At 34.4% G+C, this 12,573-nt stretch overlaps 1 protein-coding gene across 1 annotated transcript; it reads left to right on the plus strand.

The window, feature by feature from the left end:
- Positions 1–7,044: 7,044 nt before the first annotated feature.
- Positions 7,045–8,221, plus strand: LOC140763490 (uncharacterized). Its single transcript, XM_073101700.1, has one exon. It carries the CDS (start codon positions 7,139–7,141, stop codon positions 8,027–8,029), a length of 891 nt encoding a protein of 296 aa, XP_072957801.1. The 5' UTR covers positions 7,045–7,138; the 3' UTR covers positions 8,030–8,221.
- The last annotated feature ends 4,352 nt before the right edge of the window (positions 8,222–12,573 follow it).

Below are 12,573 nucleotides of genomic sequence, written 5' to 3' on the forward strand. Positions count from 1 at the left end.
GCATTCACCCGATGCAGCAATATTTGGAACATGCCCTTAGTTCATCCACCAAGCCCATCTTCACACCCATGGACGTTGGTTGACTTAGTCCTACCGTGGCCGCACTAAGGAAATCAGCCTAATGGTTAGAGTTTCCATGGGTTAAGTCTTCCCTTATCGATGTGCTCTCGATTGATCTCCTTGATGAGGCCATCTTTCTCGTCTCCACCATTAATGGAGGTCTGAGGTTCGTTAGGCTCTAATACCAATGATAAGTTACAAAACATCCTTTGTGATATCTAGATTGATTGTAGGAAGTAGTTCATGCAACCGAGGTAAAATATTCATTAAATATTCATCTGTAGTTAGAAAATTATGAAACTAAGGGTGGTCAATTTTTAACTTCTTGATCTATTTTTTTGGTATTTATGCCCTTTAGAGATTCAAACTACAACTGGGACAAAATTACGCTAGAGTGGGGGTGATGGTGGTGGTGACGAGTGGAGAGAATGATAGGGTTATGGATGATAATGGAGATAAGGGTGGATGGTTGATGTAGTTTAAGAGATAAGGGTGAAGGGGGAGAAGTGGTTGAGAATGCAAGGAGGAGGGAGCACTCGATAGATGAGGGAAATTAGAAGCTAGACATTGCTAATGGTAGAGGTGGCTGGTTAGTGAAGAGGTAGGAAGGAGATTAGAGTAGAGAGAAGAGAGAGAATAGAAGAAGATAGAAACCAATATTCATTCATCTTAATAATTTTGGTTGTCATCCACACTTTTATAGAGGCTAGCAAACAAGCCAAAATAATAATAATTAACCCTAATATTAGTGGACTCTCGTCGATCGCGTTCGAACGGGATTGCCCGCGTTCGAATGCACAAAAGTCACTCTTTGTAGATGTGAACTGATGCATGTGTTTGCACATGGGTGTTCGAACGCACCTGACCACATTCAAACACATATTTTGCGTTCTCTATTTTTGCGAACTGATGCAGGTATTCGAACAATTCCACGTTCGAACGTGACCTATAGAAACTTTATTTTTCATGAAAATAAATAACTAATACAATAAGAAAAGACTATAGCAAGGTGTATCATAGGCTCCCTTTTTATAGTTAAAAAAAATATAATAAGAATCCTATTAAAATAACAATTATATTATCTTAAAGATATACCTAAAAATTTAATTTAATACTAAATACTAAAATATAAGAGATAAAATGAAATTCTTCATTATCTAAATGTTTATTTCTATTTTATTTATTTATGTTTTAAAAATCTAGGTTGTTACATTGCCAATCATCCAAAAATCCCAGACAAATCTTTTTACAACTCAACTTTCTCGTCACATGTTCGAACGCACACTTATCGCATTCGAACGCCATCCATTTGCATTCTGCACTTACCAGAAACTATCTTATTTCCCTAAACATATTGGCTGACTAAACAGCAACTAGTAAGCAATTAAGAAGATTTCAAGGTCTAAAAATGAAATACAATGAATAATTAAGAAAAAGTTGATAATTACTAGGGACTCTATTGCAAAGGGCATTTTGCCCCTCTCCTTGGTGTTAAACCCAAGGCCTCCTATGCTAGTTTAGTTCAGTGAGGAATGAACTATCACAGCCCATCACGCTTCCCCACCTTGTCCTCAAGGTGTGAAGACTAGAAAACGCTCCATGATGTTGGCCTCGAGCTCCCATATCACCTCATCAGATGGCTTGCCAAGCCATTCAACGAGAACCTCCATTTCTAATCTCCTTCCATGTCGTCGGCATCACCTAGCAAGCACACGTACAGGCTCAACCCTTTCTATCTAATCCTCAGGCTCGGGCAAAACATCTCCCAATATATGATCTGCATCAATTATCACCCTTAATAGGTAACTCTAAATGATATGCCACTAGTCCAATCCTCTCCAGCACCTTGAAAGGATCAAAAAAATGATGCAATAATTTCTAATTTTTCACCGGTTTCAAAGTAACTTAGCAGTTAATCAGAGATAGTGGTGGGATAATTATAATAAAAGTAAGAGAATAATCCTAATTATCTCACTACTATTTCTGATTAATTTCTTACTTTATTAATTAAAGAGCAATTTAGAGAAACTTGTATAGAAAAAGAGAAAATGATTAGAAAAAAAGAAGAAGAAGAAGCAACAATAAAGAATAAGAAAAAGAAAAATAAAAGAAAAAATAAAAAGAAAAGGTATGGGTTACATAATTTTAGTACTTAAACTACAAAAATTATAATTTAGAACAGTTTTAGAAAAATAATTAGAAGATAATAATTTGTCGTCCTAATATTATGAAACTAATTGGATAAAATTGGTGATATCATGATCTACAACTTCTTTATTCAGAGTTTCTTCATATTAAGAATATATCTATAGCGGAACAAATAATTCTTAGTTTAAATATAAAATTATGAATTACGAACAGAATTTCATACTTAAAAGTAGAATTTCAATTTTGTACAGTTTCAAAACAAATATTCAAAAGATAATCATCTCACATCCAAAAATTATGAAACAAATTGAATAAAATTGTGTGACATCATGATCTAGAATTTTGTGAAGAGTTTATTTAGATTAGGAATCTATCTATACATAAGAAATTCTAACTTTAATTCATAAATTTTTTAAGTAAATACTGTAATTTATTTGCAACATAGATCAAGTTCTCTTTCTGAAATATTAATTAAAAGGTTTTTGTTTATTTAAATTATCCTAATTATCTTACTATTATATCTAATTAGTCTTGTACTATATTAATTGAAAAGCGATTATATAGAGAAAAAAATGGAAAATAATGAATAGAGAGAGAAGAAGAATAATAAGCTACAATAATAATGAAGAAGAGGCAGAAGCGGCATCATAAGAATAAAAAAAAGTAGAAAAGGGTACCGGTCACACATTAAACTACAAAATTCTAGTTTAACATAGTTTCAGAAAAATATTCTAAAGATAATCATTTGAAGTCAAAATATTATGAAACTAACTGGTTAAAATCAGTGATATTATAATTTAGAACTTTTATATTAAGAGTTTCTTTAAATTAAAATCTATGGTGAAATGAATAATTCCTAGTTTAATTTAAATACAAAATTCTAACTGTAATTCATCATTTTTTTTAAATAGATATTATAATTTATCTACAGCATAAATTAAGTTCTCGTTTTGAAATATTGATTAAAAAATTTTGTTTATCTAATATATCTTAATTATCTCACTACTATCTTTTGATTAAAAGGAAGAAAACGTATAAGAAGAAAAAGAAAAGGGTACGGGTCACAAAGTTTTTGTATTTAACCCACGTAGTGCAGCTTTAAAAAATTATTAAGAAGAGAGTCAACTGACGTCCAAATATTATGAAACTCATTGGATAAAATTGGCAACATCATGATCTACAACTTTTATATTTCGAGTTTTTTAGATTAAGAATCTATTTGCGACGAAACAAATAATTCCTAGTTTAAATATGAAATTACGAATTACATTCAAAATTTCGTATTTAAATGTAGAATTTTAATTTTGCTCAATTTCGAAAGAATATTCAAAAAAGAATAATGAAACTAAATGGATAAACTTGACAACATTATGATATTGAACTTTTATATTCAAAGTTTCTTCAAATTAAAAATCTATCTACAGGGAACGCATAATTCCTAGTTTAATTATGAAATACTTCATTTAAGTATAAAATTCTGATTTTAATTCATAATTTCATATTTAAACTGGAAATTATTCATTCAATTATAGATAGATTCATAATCTATAAAAATTTTGAATATAAAAGTTGTAGATCATGATGTCACTGATTTTATGATTGAGAGGAGAAAAATTTTTACGTTCATATTATGTTCGAATGCACCCAGGCTGCATTCGAACGCGAACTCAGGCATTTGCATTGATAGAGAACTGGTTTCGGCCGTTTGAATGTAGGATCAGATGTTCGCAAATACAGATAACGCATTCAGGCCATTTGAACATATGTTCAAGCATCCGCAAATACAAAGAATGCATATTGGCCGTTTGAACACACTCATAGGCTATTTGAACACATATACATTCACAGCATATTCACATATACAGAAGAGTATATTTACGCGTTCGAACTTAACCAGTAAAAATCAAATCATCGTGTTCGAATGCACTTGAGAATAAGTCATCGTGTTCGAATACATTTGGACTATGTTCAAATGCACCTACTTAATATGCAAAATTTTGGAGTTACGTGAGTTCTAATATGACTTAGTTTTGGCCTTATCTTATTAACCTATATAAATGTTGTGATGCCCTAACTTTAGGGTGGTTGGTGAATGCTTTTGTTAAAGAGTTCTTGAGGTTACAATGTTCTTCTACCAATAAGGTCCGTCTCTTTTACATCACACGAAGATTTCATCTTAAAGGTCATCTAGACGAAAAATCAATCTCGAGGGCTACTGAGATTGGAGATCAATCACGGAAAGCATTAAATCATGGGTTCTAGTGAGTGAGACCGGGAGAAACAAAGTTGTAGGAATTGACAGGTTGTTTTATAAGTCAGTTTTGTAACTGCTACGAGTTTAGTCATTGATTTTGATCTGAGTTTGGATCCGTGGTTTTTTTCCGTTTGAGTTTTTCCATGTAAAAATCTTGGTGTTCATCTTTGATTTAGTTTTTAATATTTATTCAGCATTTATTCTAGAAAATAGTAGATATCATTGTCTAGGGTTTAGATACATATGTGTGTCTAAGGTTTTTTTTAATACTAAACTAGAATTTTGTAGTTTAAGTACAAAAACTATGTGACACATACCCTTTTCTTCTTATTATAATTATTTTTATTCTTTTACTATATTAATTAAAGAGCAATTAAAGAGACTTGTATAGAAAGAAAGAGAGAAAATTGAGGTAGAAGAAAAATAGCAACAACAAAAGAAGAAAAAGAAACAACAAAGAAGAAGAAGAAGAAGAAAGAAGAAAGAGAAACCAACAACAATATAAGAATAAGAAGAAGAAGAAGATGGTGCAAATCAATTCCCTCTTATATTACCCCATTAACATTTTAATGAACACAAAATGATAGAAGGGCAAACTTGGAAGAAACAAGGAAAAAAACCTCATCTGCAAATAGTCTTTACTTACAAAAATAAAAATCAAGTGGCTTTTTATGAAAAAAAAAAAACCATGAATTTCCCTAATTTAACCCAAAAATAAAAATCAAGTGGTTTATTTATTCTAATATATGTATTCAAAGAAATTATACAAGAAATACCCATCATCATTGGCAAATGATACCAGAACAACGTAAAAAGAATAAAAATATGGTTGTTGCCGCCAATGTATATACATAGAACATACTACTTTTCCCTCAGAAATTGGAGACATATTCCACTTTCTTTAAGAAAATAAAAATAATGACAGACAAAATTAAATACCAAAAAATAAAAGCATTGAGAGATTAAATATTCTGGAAATAAGTTTAAAAAATAAGTCTGTCGTTTTACCCAGAGATTTGATAAAATTGCCAGAGAGATTCTAAACTGGGTATAAATGCAAAAATAGAAATTTATTTAGTTTTTGGTAGAAATTGCTCATTCTATTCTGAGCCGAATAAATCATTACATGGAACGATTAGCCCGTCGACACCCATGGTTGCGGTCCATATATGGAAAGGCACTTTTTCTACAGCGTCAGATGTCAACAAATACTCTATTGTCCAAACTATTTGGTTGAGCAACTCCATGAAATTTGGAGTCTGGTTGAATTCAACGGGCTCTAAACCTAGCTTCAAATTTGGAACTAGGAATAGTGAGACTCTAAATTTAGAGCCCCACCATAAAAATGGAGCCAGGCTCCATTTGTTATTTCAACTTTTTGAAAATGATAAAATTGCACACTAATTATTATATTCAATAATTTTAATTCCATTTGTATCCTTTATTAAATAATTTAGTTAGTTAAACTGAGTATATAATTAGTTTTACTAATCGAGTTTTAATAAAAATAATACCATTGGAAAGGTCTCATTGAGACCTTTAAAATGAGTCTAATATTAAATTATTTTTGAGTTAATTTAAATTTTAAATTTTTTGTTATTTATAAAAATAAGTCTAATATTAAATTATTTTTAAGTTAATTTAAATTTTTAATTTTTAATTTTTTATAAAAATGAGTCTAATAAATTATGTATCCTAAAATATAATTACTCAAAATTATCTCCAATATAAATATTAAAAATTAAAATACATTAGATATGAAATACTTATCGTGATCGCGAGGATAGAGAGATCTTGTCAATTGATTTAAAGAAAATTGAAGATCCAGATGAACGTGCTTTCTTTAAAAAAAACGATAAGGAATTTGTAGAAGAAACAATATTCATTTTCAAGTCGGAGATTCATGGCAAGAATGTGGATACAATCAAGAAAGAGAAGGTGGCTATGGAATCGGAACTGGAACCGGTGGCTACGGAACTGGAACCGGTGGCTACGGAGATGACTTACTAGAATATTAAACATCTATTGCTTTTATTATGTTTGGTTAATTTCTGCTTATTTTATTTAATGTAATTTTGATATTTTTAGTAAATGACATGTAATACTTATTTCGATGTTTATTTCGTGTAATATAATTTCGATACGTTTAATCAAAAAATTAGTAATTTAAAATTACTTCTGAAACTATTGAATATTAGTCCTATTTTAAAAATCTCGATGAGAGTATTCTAACCATATATTTTTTATTAAAAAATAATAACGCTAAGATGATCTATTAAATAATTTAAAATAGCTAATATAATAATATATATTATATTATTATTTTAATATATATGGAGCGCGGTGCGTTGGAGTGTACCAAGAGCAATAGGAGCTAGGGTTGGAGATGCTAGTAGTCGCAAGTTCCCATTGGATATCAAAATCATTTATACATATTTTGAACTTGTCGTTATTATTTTAGGAACAGTAAAAAGGAAACAGCATACTATTAAAGAAGCTAGCTGATCCAACGAAGACAGAGTATGCTAAGTTTAATTTAGCCTCATTTTCTCCTAATCCTCTTATTACAGGACTAGGTGATCACCAACCCCACTCATATTCCTTTTCAAACTTAAGCAGTCCGCACCTCCAACTACATTGCTGAATAGTTTTTCCCTATAAAACCAGCATTATGCCATGCATTCCCCACAACACTGCTCATTCACCACTAACCCAATCAAGCAAGATATGGAGCTCCACAAATTGCTCACTCTCTACTTCTTCATCTCATATTTTTTCCTCTCACAGCCCTCGCAAGCCACCACCAACCTACCAGGCGTAGTCCGGAGGACCACAAAGCAACAGATCCTAGCCAGCATCCCTCCTGCATCACAAGAAAACACCATCCCTTTCATCACCTCCCCATCCGGCAAATACACCGCGTACTTCCTCCGCCGTGATACTGCCCCCGGAGCAGGAGGTTTCGGCAGCGAATTCTGCTACATCCAGGTCCAAGACACCACCACCCAGAGCAGCATGTGGGAGTCGGAGTGCTCGCCGGTGAGCACCGTGAACACGTGCGCTCTCGTGTTCTCGTGGAATGGGCTCGAGGTGTTCGACGGGAGCAACTCGATATGGAACAACGAGGCACAGTCAGCGGACAACAACTTCCTGCAGACGTTGGAGTTGGTGGACGAGGGCGACATGAGGATCAGAGACAAGGACGGGGAGCTAGCGTGGAAGGCAAGCGACGACCCGCGAGAGAACCAAAGATGCGGGTTGCCTGGATCGCCTGGGTTGGCTCCGGCACTGCCTCCGTTTGCCCAACCTGTCGGTTATGATAAGAACCTTCCGTTCGGGCAGTCGTCGGAACAGGAGCAGCAGCAGCTGCCACAGCCTGGCAAAATTTACAACCAGCAGCAGCCACAGGCACCGGTAACTGGAGAGAGCCAGGCATTTGGGCTCAATAGCCAGCCTCTTGTGGATAATAGTCCATATGATAGTGGATGCATTGGAGGATTAGAGCATTGGCTTGGGATGGGAGTAGGTCTGGTCGTTTCCTTTCTGATTCATGGTTTTATCTTCTGAACGTGCGGAGTTTCCTATTATTGGGTGTTCTAGAGGGAGTGCTCTGTCTGTGGGGGTATTAAGTGGTTGGGTTGGTATTCTGTCTGCATTTCCTTGCTAATTTCCTTTGTTTGTTGCCCGTTGAATCAAATGTAAAAGGCTGCATATTTCTGTTATTTTCTATAAACTTTTAATCTAAGCGACTATCTTACGGTTGACCTCTTGCTCAGTTTGTCTACGAAAACTGTAACTAATTTTACTGCCTAATTTCACATGCTCTCTTCCCTTGAAAGATCGATGACAGATCAGATAATCTCAAACGAGAGTTTTTGTATTTATTGGGTAATGTGCACCACAGAGAACAAAGCTTTGTCGCTCTAGACGCATAACAAAAAGCGGTAGGAAAAAAAAATGAAATTGATGGTGATAACTCACCGACTAGTTTAAAAACAACGTAGGATTCGAACTTAAAACCTTTGTTTTAAGCTACTTCAAAAATTACTCATTAATATTCTAAAAAATTTAAATTATCAAAGTATAATAATTTTTATATTTTATATTTTAATAGTTAGGAAATATATTTGTCATCAGGAGTTTTATAGTGACGTTTTCAGAAGCATCCTAAATTTTATAATCAGCAATTCTTTGGCCAGCGTTTTCTTCTAAACGCAGGTATAAAATTGTGCTAGCATTGCAACATCCTAGTAAAATAGAATTTGGTAAACTTTGCAAACACTTAGCAAGTACCGGGAAAGTAGTCTATTTCCTGATATTTAAATAGAAATGCTAGGAACATTTGTCTTTGACATTTTAAAATGTTGTCAGTCGTGTTGCAAACAGCATTGAAAACATGAATTGTACCCAAGACAATATACAGGACTATAGTAACATGGTTTTGACCGTTTATGATATGAAGTTAGTTAGCTCGGATCATCTAGGGGATAATGACTAAGTGGGTTGAGTTTATTTATTTTATCGGTTTTTATAATTTAGTCATAGTTTTAGTATGTTAGAATTTTATTTAATTAGTTAAATCTAACTCTGCATAGATCTAAATAAATAATTAGAAGATATTCATCAGACTTTCGAATATTATGAAACTACTAGCATAAGATTGGTGACATCCTAATCCAAAACTTTCATATTTAGAGTTTTCTCATATTTGGACTCTATCTATGGTGAAATAAAGAAATATTATGAGTTAGATAAGTAAGATTGATTTAGCTTAAGTAGTATGTTTAGAACTCTTATGTTTTATTCTCTATAAATAAGACCTTATGGCTTATACCTTAGGTATACATTAATGAGGAATTAATTAGCTTTTGCCCTTGTTTATCTCTCATCTCAACTTGGTCGTCAGTGTCAACGTCTCAGCATCCCTCTTTGTCAACCAACACTGCCTCTCCTATCGGAATGGTCTCGTTTAACTTCTAATCTCCCTCATTCGTGGTTTAGGTTCTAATCTCACTTCTTCTCTTCTTTCTCCTCTATAAGTATCAATCTATCAAATCACCACCACCATCAATTATCCACTCCATCAATATCTATAAGCCGAACTACACCTGCCACCAACACCACTGTCAACTTGGCATCAAGATTAGACCCAGATCTTATCCAAATCTTATAAGGTTCTAAGTATCTAAAACGTAGATCTAGAAGTTATAGAGCTATTTCGGCTAGTTTCATAATTTCTTAGTATCAGAAAAATATTTAGAGAACCTCGAACTACCTTAACTAGTCTTAATCAATTTGGAACCACCCATGCTAGGTAAGACTAGTCGAAGGATAAGCAAGTCTCTATGGACTTGCTACTCCTCTATTTCATTAAGGAGATGCAAGCTAATCGAGAAGAGAGGGGGCGGATCGAGAAGCGGCTAGGGATCCAAACTCGAACCCTAGGCAATGATATCACTCCTTTGCTTAAGTAAAAAATAGAAGAAATATTAAAAAACAAAATCAAAGATAAACGCCAAGATTTTAACGTAGAAAAACCTAAACGGAAAAAAACTACGGATCCAAACTCGGATCAAAATCAATCACTAGAATAATGGCAGTTACAAGACTAACTCACAAAACAACTCATTGATTCTCATAACTTTGTTCCTCTCAGTCCTGCTCGCTAGAATCCACGATTCACCGCTTCTTGTGATTGATATCCAACCTTAGTATCCCTCGAGATTGATTTTTCGTCTAGATAGCCCTTAAGATGAAAGTTTAATACCTTGTAGAAGAGTCGAACCTTGTTGGTTGAAGAAACGATGTAGCCTCAAGAATTTTTCTTCAATTGCCTTCACCAACCATCCTAGAGTTAGGGCATCATAATGCTTTTATATGTACCTAAGATAGAGCCAAATGCAAGTCATATTCATACTCACGAAAGTCCAAAAATTGCATATTACACAGGTGCGTTCGAATGCGGCCTGAGTGCGTTTGAACGGGCCCAAGTGCGTTCGAACGCGGTGGCTTGATTTTCATAGGTTGCGATCCAACGCGCAAAAACACACCTCTGTATGTGTGAATGTGCTGTGAACGTATACAGGGTGCGTTTGAACATCCCTTGACTGCGTTTGAATGGCAGAAACAACATTCTCTGTATGTGCGAACGTTTGTGCTCGCATTCGAACAGCCCAAATGCGTTCTTTGTATGTGCGAACGCCTGTGTTCGTGTTCGAACAGCCTGAATGCATTCTCTTTATATATGTGAACTCCTGAGAGCGCGTTCGAACGCGGTGTGAACGCCAAAATCTTTCTCCTTTGATCTTACAATTCTTCAATCCAAATACTTTCTAGACTTGTATAAATGCTCATGTACATATATAAAAATACTTCACATATTTTGTACACAATTGCCAAAACTAAAAACCTAACATTCTCCTCCTTTGGCAATTTGTGACAAAACATCTAGTTTACAAAAATTACAAAGAGTCTTAAATGAGCATTTAATAAGTCTAAAAGTTATAACACTTAAATCCCTACAACTAAAAAATATACCAATCCAAGATCAAGTGAAAATAACTTGAAGTAAGATCATACGAATTTAAAAATAGTAAACATATGTTTAGTTTAACCAAAGCATTCAGCACATTACAAAATAATGCAAATAAGATCAGTACTAATGCAAGTCACTAAGCAATTCAAACACAATAGTGCAAGTCACTAAGCAATTGAAATATAACTTACTCCCCTAAACTCCTAAACTCACTCCTTACTCCCCCTAAACACACGATCTCTAAACTAAGTCTCCCCCTTTTTTGACACAAATTTTGAAAGGCTAAGCACTAGGAGGAAAATGACGATGAAGGATAGACAATACCAAGTCAAGCACTGTCCCCTGATGAGCTTGCTCAGCCCGTATCTCTACAGCAGTTGCAGAAAACCCATCCACGGGCAATTGAAAGTCATGCACCTGAGTGCTAAGATGATCAAACTGTTCAGTGATAAACTGAAACTCTCCCTCAGATTGATATGATTCATCATTGGAGCTGTCCTCAGAAGAGAGTTCTCGGTGTGATCGACGTTCAGCGGTGGAAGAGGAGGTCGACTTATGAGGAGATGGTGGATCATGAGCTTGACTCCTCTTAATGGTGATCCAATCCAAGGGTTTCTGAGCTGTAATCGAAGCTTCTGTGGAGTCCACTCTCACATCACTCTGCATGCATAATTTGGTGATGAAGATTCCAAATGGCAAATCTTCACGGGGGGCTTCCTTTTGTGTAGCTGTTGCAATTGAATCATATATGATAACAGCCAAATTAATCGAAATACCTGATAGCATCGTATGAAGGAGGAAGGCCTGATCTTGACTGATATTGGAATGCCGAGTTTTTGGAGTGATATTGTATAGACAAATGACATGTAACATGCGAGCCACAAATGTCAGTTTTGCATGTGGCATCATATTACCTATCCACCCTTCCCCCTGTATTAAGATATCACCGATCTAAAATAGTGGCATTACTGAAAAACTCTCAGACAACTTTCACATATGCTGTCCCATCCATCTTACAAACTGACATCCACCCTCGCTTAGTGAACATCTTTTCAATTCCCAAGGAGGCAAAATCTGAGATAACTACAAGCCTCTCACAAATTATCTAGTGAGTTTCAAAGTTGTGTTTGTATCTACCTACAGCATTTGATGAAGAGAACTTTGGAGCAGAAAATGGTGAAGAAGGCAGCCTTGGCTTCTTGGAATCTATAGCTTTTTTAGGCATTCTATAGAGAAAAATAGATCTCAACTTTCAACACATACCCAAAGCATAAAAAATTAACATGGAAGCCAAAAAATCTTTGAAACTATGAAAGCCCTAAGTGAAATCCATCTTCCACTAGAAAAAACAAGTTTGTCACATTCAATCACTCAAGAAACATCAAGATGTAAACTCTATCGTGATCGAAACTTGAAAACGCACAAAATCAACCAAGATCAAGAGGGTAATTTACAAATCATACCTCGCAAAAAGTGATGAAGAACTTGAAGATTTGACCAAAAAACACTAGATCCGGAGGAGAAATAGCCTTTAAGAGAGTATGGAGTGAAGGATTTAGAGAAAAACATGAAGATC

This window comes from Typha angustifolia, chromosome 7 (genome assembly GCF_048772165.1).
Source record: "Typha angustifolia cultivar Huaian chromosome 7, ASM4877216v1, whole genome shotgun sequence".
NCBI lineage: Eukaryota > Viridiplantae > Streptophyta > Magnoliopsida > Poales > Typhaceae > Typha > Typha angustifolia.

What these genes read in the sequence shown, in the direction of transcription:
- LOC140763490 (XM_073101700.1), top strand. Translation starts at nt 7,139, where the DNA reads ATGCATTCCCCACAACACTGCTCATTCACCACTAACCCAATCAAGCAA.